The sequence below is a fragment of the Citrus sinensis genome, chromosome 2 (assembly GCF_022201045.2).
Source record: "Citrus sinensis cultivar Valencia sweet orange chromosome 2, DVS_A1.0, whole genome shotgun sequence".
NCBI classification, from domain to species: domain Eukaryota; kingdom Viridiplantae; phylum Streptophyta; class Magnoliopsida; order Sapindales; family Rutaceae; genus Citrus; species Citrus sinensis.
The window spans coordinates 27,844,518-27,866,658 of NC_068557.1; the positions used below are offsets into that span (position 1 = coordinate 27,844,518).

A 22,141-nucleotide genomic window follows, 5' to 3' on the forward strand; every position below is an offset into this window, starting at 1 on the left:
GAGATAAGAAAATATTGATATAACAAATCTAATTAAATAAACTTTAAAAAGAAAAAAATGGAAAAAGGAAGACAATAGTAAATAGGAGGAATACAATTCCTGCTCAGCGAATTTATTTGCACAAACAAAAGAAAGAAAAACAGAAATAATAAATTTGCAAAAGGGTTTTATCACGTCAGTTTCATGCACCAAGCAGTAATTTTCACTGAGGTTAAAATAATAAATTTGGAAAACGGTTTCATATCAGTACTATTAACGGGCGGTAAAAGCCAATACTCATTGAAAATTTCTATCCTGTCCCCGATTGTTTTGATATTTTCTGCCGCGCCCTCAATGTTTTGACTCTTCCGGCCAAAACCATCAAATACTTTAACAGTGTGTCCATTTATTGGGAATGTAGATGAAAATTAAGAAATAAGGATGAACCATATATTTATTTGTTTAAATAAGATTTAGAATGAGAATCAAAGTGGTGAACCCTACTTAAAATTGAAAATAATTATTACATTTTACATTCCTATGGTGGGAATAGGGATGGTAATTGTACCCGCAAATCCATAAACCCGCCCAAACCCACCCGCCAAAATCCACCCGTTGTGGGTAATTTTACCCATTACGGGCGGGTTTAGTATTATAAATTAAAACCCGCACATGGATGTGGGTGGGTTTGGTATTAACCTTATATCCGGTGGATACCCGTATGGATATCCACCAAACCCGCAATATTTTTTTTCAAATATTTTTTATTTAATTTAAATATAAAAATATATAAAGAAAATAATTTCATTAATCAAATTACCAAATAGACAAAGGCTCAAAGTTGTGTATGTGTGTATGTGGCCCATCTCTTATTCTAAAGTCATAACCTAAAGAAAACTAAAGACATTTCCCTTCGAATTAGTATTTGAAAATATTAATCTTAATTATTATTATAGGCATTGTGTTGGATGGGTGCTTATGGTGGTGAATGAAATGAATATCTTCTCTTGGATCTTGTTTTAAATGATAATATGAAATGTAATTATTATTTTTAGATATTAGTTTGTGTTTTTTAAATAGATTTGTGTAATTTATACTTAAATTTGAGAATTTGTATTGAATTGATGTAGAAATTTTAATTTTTTATTAACATTGTTTAAATATAAAATTGAGTATGCTATATGGAATTTGAGGTTAGTATTATAAATTTATATATTAAATATTTATGATTTTAAATACGGAAACCCATAAAAAATCCGTCGGATACTATTGCAGGTTTGGTAATTATTAAAATCGGATACTATTGCAGGTTTGGTAATTATTAAAACCCGCTGCGGGTGGGTTTTTTAAAAAAAATTAAAACCCACTGCAGATTGCGGGTGGGTTTGGTAATTTAAATTTTGTGCAGATTTAGATTTAGTAATGGCAAATCCGCTGCAGGCGGTGCCCATTGCCATCTCTAGGTGGGAATGAAATTCCTATTTTCCAAAATGATTATATTCCTCAAAGGGAGGGGTACTCAAGAAATAGGCGGGGACGCTTAGTACAGTTCTTGGATCCACCATTTCAAATTCCTCTTGACTACCCTTCTTATTTTTAAATATTTGAAAATTACATTATTTTTTGTTGACACCCCCCGTATTTTTTGCTTTCCTGATATTCTTGTTTGAGAAGGACTAGTCTACAAGAAAGAAACATCCAGCTAGAGGGAAATTCAAAAGAATACAGCGGAGCCTTTTCCCTTTTACCTAGACAAAACTTTCCCAAAAAAAAATAAAAAAAATCTAATTATTCTGATGGTTATGGAATTTATTAATCGACACCCAATTTTTTTGTCTTAAATTTTTGATAGTTTGCTTTGATCAATTGATTATTCGTTCTATTTATAAAACTTTCTTAAAAAATCTATGTATACATTTTTTGTATATTTTCTTTCTTTCTTTTGTCATTTCAAAAAAAAAAAAAAAAAGAAATGAAATGAAAAGGCCCTTTGCCAATTACTCAAAACAAAAGGTCAAGTCATTACAGTTTTTAGGCTGCTCTCCAACCTATATTCCCCCAGAATAAAAGGTGGGGAGCAGCAGCGCAGCTGCCCCAAACGCATGCTTATTTCTTAATCACGATGAGAGTGACGCACAAAGCATGAAATAATGACTAATTTATGAATCCACATCCAACTGTACCGCCTAATTGGCATCTATGTCAGCATTATTTACAGCAATATTAGAAGCAACCCAATTTCACACAACACTACAATGTTGCATGTTGCCCAATGATTGGACTGCTCCCTAGTGCACTCTATAACTTGTGGTCATATCTGCAGAATTTACAAGACCACAACCGTTACCACTTACCATGCTTGCCATCCAAAATTTCTCACCTATCATCGCTATAGAAAGACAGACAAAAGTAAATTTGAGAACAAGTACAGAGGAATTGACACAGACTACAAACATGCCGAAACAGAAATGAAAGACCACAAAGATAAATCAAAGTATGCAGCAAACTTCAAGAGCCATATCCGAATTAAAACTGCGAAAAAATCGAGGGAGATAAAAATTCAAAGTAAAATTTCATATCAACGCAACTTCATATCAACGCAACTGATCAAAAGGTATCGGATCAGATCCTTATCAATGCACACTCTATCTATTGCTTAAGAAATTGAGTACTGAGAAGAGCTTTGATCAGTTCTGTCCTTCTGGGGTTGTGCTGTTCACAGCAAAAATAATAGAATACTCCCAGCAGCAATCCAGAATCCTGCAAGAATGATAACACAGACAAATGCAACACATAGATAGATCTGAAGTTATCCTAACCCCTATATTTAAATACAGAAGAAAATAATCCATTTATTGCTCTAAGAATCATTTATCAGAGATACATGAAATGCAAAATCTTACAAGTTAACCTGCAAAAAGCAGCATAATAGAAGTTAATCAATCATAAAATATAACAGTTGCAATGTTCATACCAAAATGCTGCTTTTCAGTAATCATTAAACAAGCTCCACACTAGTACAGGAATACACTCCAAGATGAATTCCATACGTGCCATTCAATTTTAGAAGATCAAAATACTGCTCAAGCAATCACTCCAAGGATTTTCCAACTTAAATGCAGAAGAAAATGGCAACAAAGGAATTCAATGTGTGATATGAAAAGGTGCACCACCATGCTAAAGCAATCATATTGGATTTTCTTGCAATTGATTCAATGATCATACAACCTATGTAGTCTAATGTCTTATATTAATGTCACCGGCTGAAGAACCATGGGAAGGTGACAATGAGATATTAGTGTTGCCAGCTACAATACCATGGGAAAGTGACAGAGAACAGATGTTATTCCAAACCAGATCAGAAGCTAAAGTGAATAAAAGTGTAGGATATCAAGATATACGTAGCACTTAGCACAAGTTTAAGCTACTCAACAAACCAGAAAACCAAGTAGGTCACTGCAAGGACAACATAGGTGAGTTAGGAAGCAATGTTGTAAAGACTTTGGAGTTGTTTAAATTGTACTGCTGCCCTGATAATTATTCAAGAGTGTAAGCTTTATTTAAAAAAAAATGTTAGAATCCATTGAGATAAAATAAATTTGGGACTATTTTAACTGAAAAGAAATCATAAATGAAATTAAAGAAATTGTAGCAAAGAGAGAAAAATAATAAAGATAAAAACTTAGTTGGTTGAGATATTCATGTGCTCTGGAAAGAGTTGAGAGGAGTAACATTATAAATCAAACAGGAAAAAAGAGGAAGCAAATCAGATTGAGCAAATAAATTTACTGAATCATTAAACAGCTATAAAAGCAAAAACAAATTTTCTTTTGAAAGACAACATAAGTTTGATTTCACTGGTATGTTGGAAATAATTTCTAATTTGGTTAAGGTTGAGATTCTTCAAATTTGAAATGAAATCAATTAAATGGTTTTTGAGAATTTTGAGCAATAAGAGAGATGAAGAAGTCATGTTTCTCTACTTTGGATATACAATGAAATGAAAAGAGATGATGAAAGGAGAAGTGTTGCAATTTCAAAGTATTTGTCGTTTATATTTAGAAGTTATATTTGGAAAATTAAGCTATTGCCTATTTTATTTTCCACAATATTTGGAAAAATTGTGATGAAATTTCGACTTATTGCCAAAAAAGATAAATTGGAGCCTCTCTCTCCAAACTTACATTTACTCTCAATGAGAGTATCAAACTTCTCTCTTCACATTTTTCAATCCAAACAAAGCATGACAGAGGGATTTTGTTTGAAGCATGGAAAAGGAGAGGAGAGAATAGAAAGAATAGTCAGAGGGTGAAAAAGAGGTAAGAAATACAGAGGAAGCACACTGAGACAATGAAGAATTAAAGCAGAAGGCAGCAGCAATGAATCAAACAAAATAGTCCTCACATCTGATATCGCAAGTCTGTGGAGAGAACAACCATTTAGAGTTGCCTCATTCTTCAAGAGCTTGCGAGTGTGTGCATGTGTAAGTGTATTTTAAAAACTTTATTATTGGAATGAAAATAGTGGCAGGTTGGCAAAAAGTAAGTGCTTGCCCAGCAGATGTTGAAAATTAATATATTATTTTAAGAAAAAGTTTTGCTATAGTAAGGTTTTGAAACCTTTTTTTTTTTTTTTACCCTTTGAAGAAAAGGTCCCCCAGCCAGTATTTTAGTTTGGGAAGAAAAGGTTTTGAAACTTTTTTTCTTTTTTTTACCCTTTGAAGAAAAGGTCCCCCAACCCGTATTTTAGTTTGGGAAGAAGTAAATTCATAGTAATAAGTATAAGAAAAAGGATATAGATATAACCACAGATGACCAGGTTATTGTGCTGCTTCTGTTTCGGTCTCCATCTAGTAACGATAGTGAATGCCACTGTACTGTTGTTTCTGTTTCACTTTAGCAATAATGCTCCATGGCCTCCTCCTCCAATCTTCACAAGTAGGTGATGACAAAGCAGCTCCAGAGTCCGGCCTTCCCATTTCTGATCTTTCATTAGTTGAAGCTTGTAATTTGCCATTAAGATTATTGATTACATGAGCTTCCATATTCTCAGAGGTTATAGCATTTTCAAATGTTAGCTTGCAAACTGAACCACTAACAGTATCCTCTCTCCATCTTTCCCTTCTCTGTGCTCTGTTACCGAAACCCCATGAAGATCTTGGTTGTGTAAACATTACTGCATCTTCTTGCATATTTTCACTGGCTGTCATTTGCTTGATTGGTAGTTTCCAATGTGGACTGTCAGTTGCATCATCTTTCCCTTGTTGATTTCTCTGATCTTTGTTGTCAAATGTCCATGAAGGTCTTCTTGGTTGTGTAATTGGAGATGCTGAGTTCGTTATGACCCCAGCTGGCAAAGCATATGCTTTTTTGAGCACAGCTCTTGCTTCTGTTTTAGTTGAAGTTACAGTAGCCCCATTCGATCTTTCGCATGGAGTTTTAGGATAATAAAATTTCCTACACTTTCTGGGGACCATGAACCTAGAAACATTCTCCTCACTTCCATTTATGTATGTACAAGAACTTAAGATTTTTTTACGTTTAGCTTCTCCGTAATCAGTAGGTTGTAACATTGACTGCGACTCTAATTCAGTCAGCATCAAAGAAGCATGTTCAAAGGATTTAGCATATGACTCATCCATTTTTTCATTCCTAGATGATGCTCTTACAGCCTGCAGCAAAGATTTTGCCTCTGCAATCCTGTTCAAACGTATCAAACAGATTGCCAGGTTGCACTGCTTGTTCTTGTCTGATTCCAGAGACAGAGCTTTCCTGCAAGAAAATGTCGAATATTTTACTTTTCCTTAAAAATAATCTCAATAAAAAAAAGGGGGAGAAAGTTAAATATGCTGGTAACATATTCCAGGGCATGAAGAAATTTACATATAATATCGTTCAGCACTCTCATAATCATTTTGCTGCAAGTAAGCCCAGGCCAAGTTCCCTGATATCCTGCATTGTTGGAAAACCAATATTAAATAAATGAAAAGGGGTATATTGAGTAATGAATTTATGTGAACTTCAACCTTAACATCAACCTTGATAACTCCTGTACAAGAGTTATTTGGGTTTTCCTCCCTTGAGATCTAGCAATCTTTGTACTCTTTCCACCACATGCTATAACTTCTTCGGTTTTTTTTAGTTTGCGCTTAAGCAACTCAATCTCTTCTTCAATCCTCTTAGACCTCTGCGTAGAAAAAATAACTTAAAAACAAAAAAGGAAGCACCACACACACAAACATATGGGACAATTATACTTACACCCCTCAGTAAAAAAATATTCTAAAAATGGACCAGATCAGTCTTTCAGTGGCAAGTGCTTAAAAGAATTGGTACTTTAGAAGAGAAATGATGCTTCACCTTATAAAGTTCAAGTAGGACATTGTCAAGAGATTCCTGAGAATCATCAGCGCAGAGACAACGAAATGACTTGATTGCCTCAATTGCCTCTTCAGATCGATCCAATTGTTTCATCACAACCGCCATATCCTTCAAGGCACTATCAACTCTATCCCCTGCATTAATAGCAGCCCAGAACAGGGAAATGGCCCTACTTGGATCTTTCTCCACCAACTGAATTGGAAAATTTCAGCATCAGAACAGCTAAGCAAATAGAACGTTGATAAATTCACTCTAACTTTCAGTAAAGATCTGTAAAGGGATAATTTTAGAATACTAAGCAAGCAGATTGTATAGAACAAATGACGTATAGAAACCAAAGTTGTCCATTTCCTTTCTGATTTTTCAGAAAGCCCTTTTGACTGATTTTGAGTAAAAACACTTTCTACATTCTAAATAATGTTGCTTTTTATTTTAATTTTTTTTATTTTGTCAGTTTCAGACTTTAAGCCAAACCGTAATTTGCAAGAAAAGGGAACACGCCATCAATAACTTAGCAAAGAAGTAATCAATAATACATTTACATGGTGTATTGCTGTGCAAGTTTTGTCCATTAAAGAAAGCAACTTCAAACAAGAAGAAGATTACATTGTCAAATTAATATTGACGTAGGCTTCGTAAACCTTAAGGGAAGATAATTGTAAGAATTCAAGAATAATACAGAAAGAACAGTCAATGAAAGTGAACGAAATGTGAAAAATCGAAACAGGAGCAAGAAATGAAATCAAAAGAAAAGGAACCTGAGCACGCTTGGCCCTCACATAGGGAGAGTCCCCAGCGGGGACTTTGTGAATCACATGGAACAGTTCTTCATCCTTCCACCTCATCGTGTTATTTAACAGAATTTAACGATCAAAATAATTTCATTAATTGAAATTTCAATTGAATGTAGTTTAGGGTTTACAAATATAACGCAAAATTTTCTCGGAAAGATCAAGAAAGTGAGAAAAGGGGAAAGAAGATGAATATATGAAAATACTGCTTGGTGGTAGCCGTTGCCCGTTGTATTTGGAGACTTGACAAGCGGGACAGATCTGTCACACGCGTGGATCGCACGTGCTATGAGGTCCAGATTATATTTTTAGATTTTCGGCTTTTTGACGAAAAATTAAAAAAAGATCATGTTTTAAGCAAATTTCAGATTAATAATATTAAATGAATAATTTGGTAATTAATTGATAATTGTGTAAACTAATTTTGGTAGAGAACATAAGCATTTCAAGGGGAACAACCAATGAATTAACTTAACCCCACTAAACCACATATTTCTCATATTGATTATTGATAGATGATGATTGCTTAATCAAAAGTCAGATTATATATAAAAGAGACATAATTTTAAACACAATTATAAACATAAATTTTTTACCTTTAGATTAGAAAGAATGAAAGGTGAAAATTAAAAAAATGAATTATTAATTGCAATAATATTTTTCTTTCTGTGCTCTTCTGAGTTTAATCTCTATTTCTTCTAGGGATAATAAATTGCAAGCTTGTCTTAACTTTTTTAAATCCAAGCTCAAGCTCATGTTTTTGGTAACAAGTGTAGGTTATCTAAAAGTCAATCCAAATTTGGACAGATTGGGCTTGGACTGGGTTTTAATGGGCTTGGGCGGAATTTAGTCTTTCATTAGTTTTAAATAAATTTTTAAGAAAATTAAAAGTTAAAAAAACAATAAAATAAAAATGATTATCCAATACATAATAAATTAATAATTCAATACATAAAATATTAGCAATACAATATGACCATAAACTTAAGAACTTGAATTTTGCAATCTTTTTTATTTTTTTAATTTAATTTTTTTTAACTTACAAATTGGCCCAAGCTTTTTCCATAAACTCTTAACAAGCCATACACACAGCAAATTTCAAAATTTTTGACCTTGAAGGGCTGGGCTAAAGGCTCCACGGCCTGGGCCACAGAGCTCGGACTTTTTAGCCCACCCTAATTTATTTTTTAACTCTTATTTTCTTATTTCTCTTTCCTATATTGTATTGTGAAATAAATAGAAAAATTAAAAACATAATAATCAATTTCTTTAGATCAATATTAGACATCTATTTGAAATTTAATTCCAAGAAAAATTATAGGCTCTTTTAAAGTTTTATGCAATTGGAAGAATTTAAATGTGGGTAATCAAGTTCAGAGGTGGCTTTCCCCTTTCGATTATAAAATCTAATTTTTCTCTCCTATTTGCGGTTCTTGAAGAATTTACTTAAAATGGATTTTCGTGGATTAAAAAAATTCAATTAACTTATCTGTTGTTAAAAAGTAAAGAACTTGGCATATGCATAGGGTTAAAATTTTGAATTAAAACACTTAATATTGCCCATTGTCTTCTTTCTACAAATTCTCTGCGTACATCCGTGCAAATCAATTTAACATGGAAGTCTTTGTATGCTTTTGTTCGTCTTTTACGATTTTGTTGCTTGAAGTACACGAAAAGCCTTTTAGATTTGATAGGAGAAAGAAACGTTAGGTAAGAGAGAGAATTATTAGGAATATAATTAATTGCCATATGATGGGACTCAAGTTATTTGTTAGATTTTAAATTTAAAAATAACTTTAATCTTGACTTTTGTAATTAATAATCCATGTTCTATATTCTTCACCTTTCATTCTTTTTTAATCTAACGGATGGAAATTTGTGTCTATAATTGTATTTAAAACTGAGTTTCTTCAACCTGTCCTACATATATGAATATGTTAGCACCTATCATATATCATAAGCTATCCATGCTACCATAAATGAAACAGGCAGCTTTATAACAAAATACAAACTTTTGTCTTCTCTGCATGTTGTCAAAGGCTGTCAGTTTCATTTCATCTGCATGTTGTCAAAGCGAAGATCTTGACAAGCCGTTACCATCCCACTCCCATATAACTTTGTAATGGTGTGCTGAATCTCCATCCTTCAGAAGATCATCTTCCTCAGGTGGGGTGCGGCTTCTGAAGACGGCAATCTGAGAAGCAAACCCTGGTTCTCTGTCACCAGAACCACCAACCCCACTGAACTCTACGCTGTAATTGTGCCTTGCTGCTAGTTCTGTTGCCCAACAATTAAACTGGTCTCTAGTCCATTCAAACTTATGATCATGATTGCGGAATTTACAAGACTGCAACTGTGTTTTCTCATCCGGATCATCTTCTTGGATTGTTGAACTGGATTTCTGGAGAATCGCATTGTACTCGTAGTTTGGGGTGGAAACAATGAGAATCCTTGGACGAAAAGAACTAAGTACAATGTTGCCAAACTGAGAGGCCTCATCTTCCTCCATGTGTTCAATCACCTAGGAGTTTTCAAAACGTTTAGTCACAAAATTACAGAAAATTAAGGGAAAATGAAGCATCCTATATTGGAAAGTAATTGCAACTTTGTCAGAAACTTAGAAGAAGTATCTGATAGATTTTGAATTTTATTTACTTGACTAGAATTACCCTCACATACACATCTCATGGTTGGGAAAGGGGACATACGATGCTAGCAGTATATGGTAACTATAATGTCTGATTTTAAGCAAAAATTAAAAACAAAAATCAAACAATCAAAAAAAAAAAAAAATGAAAGTAGGATTTAAAATGATAAAGGAATACCTCTAAGCAAGTACCAATATCAAAACCATGCAGTCGAGAATCAAAAACTGTGATAGAGCCGTCAAAAAGAACTGCAGATTTGACATCAGTACACGGCACAGCAGCATCCAACTTCTTGCTCAGTTTTGAATGAATTATCTGCAGTATTGACAAATTCAAAAAATGTAGGTAAGTTTTTGACTAATTCATGAAACAACGCAACGCTAATTGTTGATTACAGCCACCTAATTGAAACATGTGTAGATGATAAACTAATTGAACATTGCTAAAAACAGATTATACTAAAAAAGTATTCATCTGCACAAATTCTCTTCATTACGTGTTTACATATTATTTCACTTCCCATTGGCACACACATATTATTTTACTTCCCATTGGCACATATAAACAAGCAGCCCACGACTAACTATCATATACAAAACCCCCATACTCTTGTTACATGCTCAAGGCAAGAAATCCTAAATCAGTGCCTCACATAGATACTGACAATTGTACATGCCAAACAATGCAAACAGCCCCAATGCATGGTTAAATGCCATAGAAATCCTACATAATGAACACCTCCAGATAAATCTCATGTAAATAATGAAGGATTATTTTGAGAAAAAATTTAAGTAGATATAGATAAAAATTTACAAAAGGTGAACAAGATGTCCACTATCCCCGAATCGCCCAAAGAATTTACAAATAAGAGAGCATCTTGAAAAAGTAAGGTCCATCTTGAAAGGGGCAAAACAGTATCAACATCCGAAACAAAGGTAAAAAACTTCTGAACAAACAAAATCAACCTAACCCAAAACTCCTTCCCAATTAGATGTAGTTAAAAAAAGAAAAAAAAAAACTCTAATTGCAAAATTCTATTGCAGTAAGTGGTTCTGACCTTAGCTGCTCGACTAAGACTCTTTTGAGAAATATCAACACCAACAATTTTTTCAAGAGCTGTAGGATAGTCTAATAACGAGTCCAGTAAGCTTCCAGAGCCACATCCAAAGTCAACCTGCAACAAGAACAAAGAAGATCAAAATCTTGACTACATTGCTCAAACTCAAAATCAATAACCAGAGAATGGTAAATGTTACCAAAGTAGTAGCACAGGATTCTTTAATGTGCTGCAATGCATATTCCACCCGTTGCTTAGAAAGTGGAGGGCTAAATAGAGCCTGCTCCATTCTGTCCTCTGGGGGTTCTGTTACCCGCAACAACGTTATATGATACTCCAAGCAGCAAGCTCCTGCAGAAATGACACAACAGACAAATGCAATGTACAGAATAATGAGAAAGCAGACAAATGCAAATAATTTTTTCTTCCTTTATCTTTCCAAGTACAAACCCGACATTGAAAACCAACCAATGAATCATTAATTAAAAACTGTGCGCCTTAATTGCATTTCTCAACTGAATAGAGGGGAACAGGGGATTAAAGGAGGATTACTCATCGTACTCGTCTTCGGCCCCTGAAAGGGATGTGGAAAATTCCTTTTCAGGAGCACCAAACCTATCCAGAACTAGAACTGTGGGGAATTTGATTAATTCCATCTCATGAAAGATAGTCAATTTCTCATCGTCACTCGGTGCTTTATGAAAGAAACACTCTCTTAAGTTGACATAAATAAAGGGAGTAAACTCACTTGATGATAACAATGAAAACGTTCTTGCAGAATCATCAGCTGCAGCTAAAATTAACTCTTGTGGGGGCAGCTCCTTACAGAAACAAGCTGACTGGCCGACAGACATCTGCGCTGTTACCACTTCCACTTGAGGAATAACAGCTCCAGTCCCCATCTCAAACTCAAATTCCTCTCTGCTTTCAAGAAGTTCTTTCATAGTTTCACCTTCTATCACCAAAGATACAGAATAACTTATAAATGACAAGCAACCATTAGATGGATAGATACCAGAATCTGGACCTCCTATGCTTAAACAATAAATTCCATGTTCTGGGATGGCATTAAGCGTATTTATAGAGTTTGCTTGTAGTAATTTTTCTCCCATTTTCCTCTGCTGAACATTGTGAATAAATCGATATGAAGAGAACTTTTTGAAGAAGTTTTGGGGATAACATTGAATGTCAAGGGCACCAACTAAATTGTTTAACTTCTCCAATCGTATGTCAGGGTCCTTAAAATATGCATTCAGCCAAGACAGAACTTTCAATGAAGCATTCTCTATGGACTCATTCTGCTTCTTATAAAATTCTTTGGGTGAACAGTCCAAAATTGGATCTCGAGACTTGGAAAATATTTTTACTTCACATCTAACATTGTCACTTGCGGCAGTGCCACCTCCACTTGTACATTCTTTCCCGGTCTCAGCTGACTCTAAAGCTGCCGACTTCTCATAAAATCTTGATGACTCCGATGATTCTTTCAAAGAATTACTGCAGGTAGAAAAGACAGGTTCAGATAGCCAGTGCTGACGACAGAACATAAAGAGCATTTCTCTCGGAAAGGAACCCCTCCAGTTTGTTCTTGTAGTGAATGCCATTGGCAACTCTGCTGTTAGTATTGCCTCTCTGGACAACTTGTAAACTCCACTTGGCGTCAAATGTATAAGCATCCTGGATGAGCAGATCTAAGATGATTATAAATTCAAGGTAATTTAAGGTTATCTGAAGAGACGGATCATACAAGACATACGAATAAAGCAAGAAACTAAGAGAATGATAAAGTGAATGAGTCTCACAAGGTACTACATTCGTACATAAGAGTTGCAGCTATAACACTGACATTCATCACTCTTTCTTCAAACAAGACCAGAAAAAGGAGAAGCTAAAGTGGGAAATTCAGAATAACCTACAGAGATTTTCCCAGATAAACACCTACCTCCCCAGAGGTTTAAAACACTCTGGCCTTCCTCACAATCTTACACAAAATATTTGGGGAAAATGTGGCAGTGCCAAAATAACAGAGACAATTGCACATGAGGAAATGATATTAAAACTTTGCGCGAAAAAGGAAAAAAAACATAAGGATGAAAAATGCAACTGTGAAGTTTTTTAAGCAAAGATGACTGATGACTGATGAACATATAAAAATGATAAATAATTGGATCGAATGTGTTGCAGAACTTCAAGTCTTACGCATAACATTTACTGAACTTGAATCAACCTAGTGCTTTAATAGGTAAATAACCAAGCATGGAAATCAAATCTAAAAATTCAAATAAAATTCGGGGGAAAGAATGTCAAGGGTAAACATGCCAAATATTCCGTAAGTACATTTTGTCAGAAGAAACCTGTAATATGATTGCAGCGTAATATCTTCATGGAAAAGGCCTTCGGACTTCCTTGTGTATCCAATCGATGCCAATATTGCATCACCATAAATATCTTGACCATAAAGGTAGCTAGCCCTGGGATTCAACGAACCTTCAAAGTCAACAACTTCTTCAACATTTGGAAGATCAGATGACAGGTCCAAAAGATATGACTTAGGAGCAGCAAAGTACAATCTCATTTCAGAAGAAGCTTTACCAATAGTTCTGCTGGTAACCAATAAAAAGAAAACTTTGTCAGTATAGCATACAAACATTTAAAGGAGCCTAGTTCAAAAATGAAAAAGGGATTAGATTCTCCACGGCTTTTCCAAATAATAGATTTGCCAACCTTGAGACCAGAATCTTGTTGCCGTCTGTTTGGTCAAGATTTCGAGCAATAACATCCAAGTAATACCCAGTAGACGAAACATTAAGAGTCACTGGATGTACGGCCATTTCCAGTGAACTTGGTATGTGTATGGCTTCAATGCATATGCTATCGGGGGATTCAGACTGTTGGATTATCGATGATTCTTTAATCTCAGGTGGATATAGATCTTTCCTCCATATGGAAAGCTGTCCCTCAGAAGTTACAACAAACTCTGATAATCTAGTAGCAGCCCTCATGATATATGTCAAAACCAATAAATGACTTGACTCGACCTTGGGATTAATTAGTTTACATAGATTAGCAAGCTTTGAGTCGCATACAGCAATGACAGAAGCAGGAACCGAACCATAAAGATCACCATCTCTCCGCAAAGCTGCTATAAAGTGGCCACGCAGGGGACTTTGAGATGAAAGAAACTTTAACAGTGACAAAAAAGATGATGGACAAAAGGAAAAGGTCAGAAAAGTTAAGCTTACTCATAATTAATTAAGACATTAAGAGCATCACAAAATCCATAAGTTTTATTGTTCTGACAAAATATGGCAATATTTGCCTAAACAGCCATGTTTCAACAATCAAAAAACTAAAATGAATATATGAGCTTCACAAATGACTGAAAAGACAAAGCAAGAAAGGGCATGCTCTCACCAGACTTAATAAATGAGTGTTCCAGTAAATATAAACAAAATTAAAGTACTTTCTACCACACACTTGAAAAAATAGTTGGGTGGTAGGGGGGAGATTTAACAAATGATATAAGTACAAGATACAGGAATTACTGCATTATATACATGCCGAGTCAATAACTCATCATGGAAGTTAAAGTAACTATCCTACAAACCATAACAAATTACTATAATATCGAATGGAAGTTATACATTAAAATTGTGGACTTAAGTTTCAGAATATTGAGTGGAGTATGCTTCTTCTCTCTCTCTCTCTCTCTCTCTCTCATCAACCTACATAACCATATCCATAGGCCAATCACAGTTCATTTGAGAAAAATGTAACCAACCTCATTTGAAAATAAATGTTTGACAGAAGCAATCAACTTATCCCATGCTTCCTCTGCAGAGGGAACATTTGGTGAAGGATCAATGCCAAGCTGTGACAACAAAGAAATTCATCTCAGAATTTTTAAGAACTAAAGGTACCCAACAAATGTCCAAAGTGGACACAAAAATGCAGCTAATCTCAGCAAGTCATCAAATTGAAAAGATGATTGCAACAACTTAGGTAAATGAAGATGAAGCAAACCTTTTCTAAAGCCTTTTCAGCAGCAGATTGCTCAGCATCCTTCTTCTTCTTAAACGTTTCAGACACAACAGAAAACTCTGGCAGCTGCAAGCTGCAGCGGTATAGACAAGGACCCTTTTGAGGAATTGCCAGTCCTGGGCAACCATTTTGCACAACATCCTGTACTTCATCTACTGTAAATTGAGCGTTCCTACCAAACTTCTGGACTATAATAGCCTTAGGTGTAAGTTTCATCTTTCTCACAGCAACCACAGACAACCCCCCGTTTTCCATCAGCACTCACCAGGTTCAAAAATAAATAAATATATTAGTGAAAAACTAATTTATACCTGCATAAAGCCAACGAAATGCGTCAAAACTTATGAAACAGGATGCATTAACACCACATGATGACACATACTTACATAATCGACATACAGATTTCATTATAACAACCTCCATCTAAAAGCTCTTCTACTCTTTGTTGCTAAATATAACAAGAGATTCACAAATTCTGGACACAAATGACATGTACACCCAGATTTCATTATAATATATGAATGAATGCCATAGAAGCGTACAGAACTTTTTTTTTTTAAAAAAATTAAATGATAGTCATTACTTATTCAATATCCCAGTTAATTTTAAACGTCAATTCTAACAAAAATGCATGAAGCCAAAACTTTATTTACGAAAAAAAAAAAAGAATTAAATGATATAATAATGCAATGCAGAGTCGGGACTCAAAAGCTTATAATAGGCATACAAAACAACATATGCGGCATTTTTTTTTTTTGGGGGTACCATATTTTTGGTTCAAAGAAAGTGCTTTTTGAAGAAGCACCGGAAAAGTACTTTCTTTTAAAGCATTTTTCAGAAATAATAATAATAATAATAATAAAAAGGCAAGTTTACTTAAGAGCTTATTCTACAGAAGCATAGCCGCACGCGACCTTTAAGCATTGCCTAAAATGCAGAAGAAAAAGCAAAGCTCAGCGGAAAATAAACGAAATTCAAAAGAGCAATTTTTAAACCAAGAAACAGGAAATAAAGAGACGATCAAACGACTAAAGGAAACGGTGAAATTAGTTGTACGTACCTCCGCTTCTCATAAGCAATGGCATTCCAAGTAAATATTATATGACTTCTGGGTTTTAGCTTTTAAATTAAGGATTTGTTTTTCTCACTTGTCAGAGTTCCGCGTCTGGGTTTTGGGGTTTTAGAAACTAGAAAGAGACGGTTTTTGGTTCATTTATTTATCGAGGGAGGGTAAAGTAGGGGTATTATTGTAAATTTGGTAAGTTTTGAGCCAATGGGATAACGCCATTTATGCGACATGGATTTTGTTGCTGTTGTTGTACCTTCGCAAGCAAGCAGTTAGGCTAGTCTAGTCAACAACCCGGTTCAAGCTGTTGTTGTGCCTTCCCAAGCAAGCAGTTGCTGATTTCTTTTTAGTTTCCGTTATCGTTTTAAATATTTTTATTTACGCCAATAATTTCAATAATGTTAATTTATGATAGAAATAGTAGAACACTTGAGAATAGTTACTTTCCCTTTTTTCCTTCTTTCTTTTTTTTTTTTGGTTTGAGATTATTAAAAAAGAAAAAGAGAAAGGGAAAAAGAAAGATTTCCCACGGCAATGGACAAGAAAAGCACATTGGCTTAATGGCTTTCCAACATGCATATTACATGATTCTCTATCTCTATCTCTTCATGGGTAAATATTCATATAACTGAAAAAGATTTTATTAGCTGCAATTTATTCTGTGAAAAGGGACGAGCCTTAGGGAGCTAATTTTGATTGAATGCGCTTTGATTTTACAAGAGAATCAGAATGGATTTGTAAAAGCAGTGTCCTTGAATGTTGAAGCTAAACTTCATCCTTGCCTCCATAATAATGCTGGAAAACGCAGGAGAAGTCCTTGGAATCATGTCCATTCTCACAGAGCTTCGCGTATCTGCACAAAGCAAAATGTAACATTACCATTAAAAAAATGCAACTTATAGTGTTGTTACTTCATATCAGCACCAAAGATTCTTACATGTCTTGTGCTTGTGATGTTAACGGGCAATCGACGCCAACCTCTTTTGCTGATGCCAAAGCAAGGTTCAAGTCTTTGGCCTGCATCGATGAAGTACCATGTTTAGATTATCCTCGGGATTAGTCCATCATATAAGTTTTTAGGAATTAAGATCAGAAAATAAAAGCAACTCTTACAACTACTAACATAAGGCCATTGTGGAATAATCAAAAGCGGATGTTATGTGGCAAACATTATTACCATGAGCTTAGATGCAAACCCACCACCATAATTCCTTGAAGCCGGCACCCCTTCCATCACCCCAGGAACAGGATTATAACTGTCACTGCGTTTTTGAAATGTTGACAAATTCAGTAATACGTTTCAACACTGACACAAATCATTTCTAAAGTTTTCTTTGCAGGTCAACAAAACAAAAAAGGCCTGCAAAATTTAACTGGAAAACCACTGACAAGAAACACTGACAGATTCAGTCTCTGTAAACGTTTGTATCATAGACAGTACAAGTTTAGACAAACGTTTTATGCCATTTAACTAGTCAATGAGTTCAATATAGTTTGAGACATTTTATGCATGCTTCTATGCCAATTGAGTTCTATAAAGAGGGAAGAGACTTGGTCCTCACTTCATTTCCTTTTTGCTCAAGGGACATTACATGCATGAGTGCTTGAATCAAAAGAAAGATTCTAGATCTCATTAATAGACGAGAGACTTGAGAATGTGAAGCCTACCTACTCCAACAGCGAGCACTTGAAGAGTTCAATATCTTTGTTAGAGTACTAGCAGATATTCCTAGCGACTGACCAAGTGTCAGGGCTTCTGACACCCCAAGCATGCTCACAGCCATTGTCAAGTTATTGCAAATTTTTGCTGCCTATAGTACGAAGGATGTAAGATTCTCTGAAGAAAGTTTGACAGTCATGTGCAAACCACTAATCGAGCTAAAAGTACACAAGGAAACTTACCGCCCCATTTCCTGCTCCACCACAGTATATTGTGTTTTTCCCCATTGAGAGGAACAAGGGTTTTGCAGCCTGATATGCATCCTCAGAGCCACCAACCTGTGTGACATGCCATTTTCTGTTCAAAGGTCAAATATCACTGAAATGGAACAAACTTCTGTGCTGCCAATCTAATGCACTTGTGGAAACTCAGGAATATGTGCACCATCAATGCGCACATCAACAGTATAAATGATTAAGCTTTTTCAATGTGCCATTACCAAAAAATGATTATGTAAGCTTTTTCAATGTGCCACTACCAAAAGAAGACTATGTTAAATAGCTAACACTATACTTGAGATAATAGCAAAACAGAATAGCTGAAAGATAAATTACAATCACAGAAGTCTAATATCACACAGCTTCCAGTTAAGACAAATACTTATAGCTGAGAAACCAAGATTGAAACTACAATTCTGCCAGCTTATATGAGCCTTGGTTGGGTGTTTGGCTGCTGGTTCAGTGTTAACAGGAGGATTTATGGTTATTACTTTTTAGTTATAACATATTCTGAAATCATTAACATGATGCTAGTATCTCCACAAGTGCCAGATTGACAAGTCATCTAATATTAGAGTTCAGAGAAGCGTGGTGATGGATTTGAGTTTTCCAATCATTTTATGAGCACTAATATCTAGTTTAGCTGCCAATCAAACCATTCATTTCTAGATAAATATAGCACTCTTTAGGCACAGTAAAAGTACAAAATCCAAAACTAAGACAGAATTCACATTATCATTTTTATCCTGGTGTTTACAGAATACATAATTTCTCTGCTAGGAGACAAAAAGAACCAGAAAATATATAGCTGGATTAAAGAAATGAACTCGTGCACTTCTGCCAAACCAGAAGTTGAAGATCATGCACCCAACCATAGATTATTACTGTCTATGAGAGAATGTTCCAGGTAAGAAAAGCATCAGATGTTTATCATTGGCATGTCAGTATCAGCCATATATATATGACCATACAATTGAAAGAAAATTAGTGTGCTTGCGCAGAAAAGGCCACAGATAATTCCGTCATAGGCAATTGAATTGTTCATTGGATTGGTAATAGGCGAAATCATACCATGAAAGTTAGTGTACCAGCCTCTGCAGCAAGAACACCCCCAGAGACGGGAGCATCCAACATGACAGGGTTTTCCCATGAATCTACATAAAAATATATGGTGATAATAACTACAAATCAAGCTCCCTCAAGAAAGTGCATATGAAAGTTAGTAAACCAGCCTCTCCTGATCCTGATTCAAGTCATTCAACTTTTTGACGGCTTAAAGGCAAGATCAGGATCTTATTAACAACAATGATGATAACTACATGTCAAGGTCTCTCATGCAAGAAATACCACTACCTCAGTATAGTTCATTTTCAGGAAGGTTTTCGGCTATCAAAATAATCTGTATGCATTTTATTGATTCAATCATTGTTATATACAGCACAAGCCAACTCTGCATTTTCTTTTGATGCATGGTTAATTCTTTACAGGAATATTTAATTCAGCATGCCATTACCACTTTATTATATATTTTCTGCCCATCAACCGAAACATAGGTTCTTCCCTCATGAAAATTTTTGAAAGGTGATAAATAATACATTTGCCTCTCTACTTTGTCATGTATTTTGCATATTTGATTAAATAAATAGAAAAATACGTTATGTACTCCAAAATGTGCAAGGAGTTCAAAGATTAGCCAAGTTATGATAACAAAAATACATGAATTCTACGTTAGTAATGTCAAAGTAAACAAGAACAATTAGTGACTAACAATCCTGCTGATAGTTACTCTGGTTCACTGAACAATACCTTTCTTTTCTTTTAGAATACAATTAGATACAGCTGCAGAAATATTTCTTGAAGTTTGGGGATCAATAGTAGATGAATCTATTAATAATTGCGGTCTTACAGAATTCCCTCCTTGAAGCAAACCATTTGGTCCATTGTAGACATCCAATACCTACACAAAATAAGATTAAGTTTTCACACTTTACACATGTTTAGCAAAAATAAAAACCTTGAAGAAAGAAACTTTCCTTGGTTGAGCATATGTGATGATCAAAACTTAACTTGCTTTAGTATGCATTAAAGGAAGATGCAGGTTGTCACCAGAAGAGGAGCTATATTCTTGCTTGAATAACCATCAAGGCCAGCCAGAACAGAGAAAAATCATGTGTGCACGTATGTGTGTTTTAGGTCAGCAAACTGAATCATAATACTCACATGAGATGATGAAGGCAACATTGTAATTACAACATCACTTGCTTCTGCAACTTCGAAAGGTGTTTCTTTTGTAGGAACTCCCATGTCAGAGAACATCTTCATGACATTACAGTTTCTGAATTAAAGTCAAATTTGATAATTTGGTTCAAAGTAGAGATGTGTATGTCATACTTCCAACACATAAAACAGAGCAACTAAATATTATAGAATAAAGCAAGAGAAACACATGCTCAAATATCTTTATGTCTAATATTTTTAATGTTTGAATTTGCATGGCACATATTTTACAAAAAGATGTACCAAAAAAAATATGTTTACAAAAAGATTATTAAACTAATCAAACCAATTGTTGGAATTTGTGTACACATGTTGACCATTTGGGATTTACTAGCAGAAACGCAGCTCTTAACTCTCTATTATGTTTAAACATTTGAATCCAATATATCTGCTAAAAATTTTAAGCTAATGAAAACATTAGTCAGATTTTGCAAATAGAAAATAAAGATCATAAACACTATAAATTAAGAAAGGAGTTTAAGAAACTTACACGTCATGAACAGCCATTTTGTATCCAGCCTTCATCAGATTACTTGCCATTCTGAATCCCATGTTTCCCAGCCCAATGAATCCAACGCTCTGTCATACATAAGTACACTGATAAATATAACCAGTTAGAAAAAAAATGCACCATGAAAGAAATAAAATCATGAGAGAAAGGCATAAACTTCCACTAAATAATTCTGAGAGAATACAGATGGAAACAGCTGCATTTTCAACAGAAACTCCAGCTGACACATATACACACAAAAATAATAAATAAACAAATAAATAAAGTGGTCCAGCTTCATTTCTCAATTCTCAAATACTTGATCAAAAAAGAGCATCGTAGTGCCTGGTAAAGCATGTCTTGAGCACAATGAATGGCCAAAACCAGGTTACATGTTCCAATGTTTCAGTGCAAAGCATGACTCGTTTGAGTATAACTGCCTTAAAATTGGCACCATTTCCAATTCAACAGCTACTTTGCATCCTTTACCAATAGTTTCAAGTTTATGCATAAATTTGACTGATCCAACAACCAAAATTCCAAGCTAAAATGTTAATTCTGCAGCACAGAAGTCTAAATCAGGTATAACTCCATGACATGAGATACAATCTTACAAATAAAGCAATTAGTACATAAATAACTTTACATACCTCACTGTGTTCGGCATATCAAAATTTATTATGAATCTTTCAACTGAAATACCCATACATCATATCCGTTAACACAAGCAAAAATCCTTTGGGCACAACAGAAACAGAAACTACTTCATTTTTCCCGCATATATACCCAATTCAGAAGAGCTCACCCAGAGCTTGGTTATGTATCTTTTCAATGGAAACAAGCAACATGTATAAAGATTTCTCAAATTCAAACTGATTGAGCGAAAAACATACAACAACCAAAGAAATTAAGAAGACGAAAATGAAACAAACCCATCAATAATTAATAATATCACAACCCAAATAAGAATTTATGATCACGTATAAGTATAACCTTCAAATAACCAAAAACCAATAGTTTCAAAGTATAAAATCATGCATTAAGGCCGTTAAAGAAAACAATATCACCTCAAATTGGCATGATGGCACTTGAGATGAAAAGAATCTACGCATTGCAGAAGATTGAAAAGGTGATGATAATAAGACCGTAGATTTGAGATTAGAAAGAGAAGGCAACACCCTGACTCTGCAAATCGCCATTGTCATTGATAGAATAAAAGACACCACTGTCTATCAGTCTCCCAAAGCTTGTCTAGTAGCAGTGGCAGTGGCAGAGAGCTCGTAATTCTTTAATCTTTCGGCAAAAAACAAATAGTTATTGCTTGTCTTTTTCGTCAACTGATAAGAATGACACCTCAGATTACATTAGACTCCGTTCATTCATTAACCGTTGGCCCATTTTTTTTCCTCTTTAGCGTTGCACGTCATTTAAGTCATGACATGCAACGTTACGAAAGGTGGGCTCAGAAGGGCAT

General features: G+C 34.7%; 3 protein-coding genes across 7 annotated transcripts; all 3 read right to left on the minus strand.

The window, feature by feature from the left end:
* Positions 1-4,589: 4,589 nt before the first annotated feature.
* Positions 4,590-7,499, minus strand: LOC102614592 (protein POLLENLESS 3). Of its 2 annotated transcripts, none has more exons than XM_025094761.2 (5): positions 7,118-7,499; positions 6,339-6,551; positions 6,005-6,165; positions 5,862-5,930; positions 4,590-5,750 (listed from the first exon to the last, which is right to left on the minus strand). In XM_025094761.2, exons 1-5 carry the CDS (start codon positions 7,202-7,204, stop codon positions 4,829-4,831), a joined length of 1,452 nt encoding a protein of 483 aa, XP_024950529.2. In that variant the 5' UTR covers positions 7,205-7,499; the 3' UTR covers positions 4,590-4,828. The 2 variants fall into 2 exon arrangements, with proteins under 2 accessions (XP_024950529.2, XP_006468331.2); XM_006468268.4 differs by having other exon boundaries at positions 6,017-6,165; positions 7,118-7,485.
* A 1,515-nt stretch (positions 7,500-9,014) lies between these two features.
* On the minus strand, positions 9,015-16,347 carry LOC102613903 (small RNA 2'-O-methyltransferase-like). Of its 3 annotated transcripts, XM_052435028.1 has the most exons (11): positions 15,957-16,347; positions 15,773-15,823; positions 14,879-15,207; positions 14,637-14,726; positions 13,580-14,037; positions 13,210-13,458; positions 11,604-12,532; positions 11,055-11,206; positions 10,856-10,972; positions 9,976-10,113; positions 9,015-9,671 (listed from the first exon to the last, which is right to left on the minus strand). In XM_052435028.1, the coding sequence occupies exons 3-11, from the start codon at positions 15,149-15,151 to the stop codon at positions 9,219-9,221; spliced, it is 2,859 nt and encodes a 952-aa protein (XP_052290988.1). In that variant the 5' UTR covers positions 15,152-15,207; positions 15,773-15,823; positions 15,957-16,347; the 3' UTR covers positions 9,015-9,218. The 3 variants fall into 3 exon arrangements, with proteins under 3 accessions (XP_052290988.1, XP_006468329.2, XP_006468327.2); XM_006468266.4 differs by lacking the exon at positions 15,773-15,823 and having other exon boundaries at positions 13,210-13,455; positions 15,957-16,344; XM_006468264.4 differs by lacking the exon at positions 15,773-15,823 and having other exon boundaries at positions 15,957-16,343.
* Positions 16,348-16,587: 240 nt separating this feature from the next.
* Positions 16,588-21,989, minus strand: LOC102613224 (probable 3-hydroxyisobutyrate dehydrogenase, mitochondrial). Of its 2 annotated transcripts, none has more exons than XM_006468261.4 (10): positions 21,735-21,989; positions 20,668-20,756; positions 20,121-20,235; positions 19,707-19,857; positions 18,972-19,054; positions 17,865-17,960; positions 17,631-17,773; positions 17,140-17,224; positions 16,900-16,979; positions 16,588-16,815 (listed from the first exon to the last, which is right to left on the minus strand). In XM_006468261.4, exons 1-10 carry the CDS (start codon positions 21,870-21,872, stop codon positions 16,728-16,730), a joined length of 1,068 nt encoding a protein of 355 aa, XP_006468324.1. In that variant the 5' UTR covers positions 21,873-21,989; the 3' UTR covers positions 16,588-16,727. The 2 variants fall into 2 exon arrangements, with proteins under 2 accessions (XP_006468324.1, XP_006468325.1); XM_006468262.4 differs by having other exon boundaries at positions 20,668-20,774; positions 21,735-21,985.
* Positions 21,990-22,141: the final 152 nt, after the last annotated feature.

What these genes read in the sequence shown, in the direction of transcription:
- LOC102614592 (XM_025094761.2), bottom strand. Translation starts at nt 7,204, where the DNA reads ATGAGGTGGAAGGATGAAGAACTGTTCCATGTGATTCACAAAGTCCCC. An exon ending in TGAGGGCCAAGCGTGCTCAG is followed by an intron (nt 6,552 to 7,117) that starts GTTCCTTTTCTT and finishes TTTCCAATTCAG; the next exon opens with TTGGTGGAGAAAGATCCAAG. An exon ending in TTATCAAGGTTGATGTTAAG is followed by an intron (nt 5,931 to 6,004) that starts GTTGAAGTTCAC and finishes CCAACAATGCAG; the next exon opens with GATATCAGGGAACTTGGCCT.
- LOC102613903 (XM_052435028.1), bottom strand. Translation starts at nt 15,151, where the DNA reads ATGGAAAACGGGGGGTTGTCTGTGGTTGCTGTGAGAAAGATGAAACTT. An exon ending in ACGCTGCAATCATATTACAG is followed by an intron (nt 12,533 to 13,209) that starts GTTTCTTCTGAC and finishes CTGCTCATCCAG; the next exon opens with GATGCTTATACATTTGACGC. An exon ending in ATATTGGTACTTGCTTAGAG is followed by an intron (nt 9,672 to 9,975) that starts GTATTCCTTTAT and finishes GAAAACTCCTAG; the next exon opens with GTGATTGAACACATGGAGGA.
- LOC102613224 (XM_006468261.4), bottom strand. Translation starts at nt 21,872, where the DNA reads ATGACAATGGCGATTTGCAGAGTCAGGGTGTTGCCTTCTCTTTCTAAT. An exon ending in TGTTGCCTTCATCATCTCAT is followed by an intron (nt 19,858 to 20,120) that starts GTGAGTATTATG and finishes TATTTTGTGTAG; the next exon opens with GTATTGGATGTCTACAATGG. An exon ending in GGTTTGCATCTAAGCTCATG is followed by an intron (nt 16,980 to 17,139) that starts GTAATAATGTTT and finishes TCATCGATGCAG; the next exon opens with GCCAAAGACTTGAACCTTGC.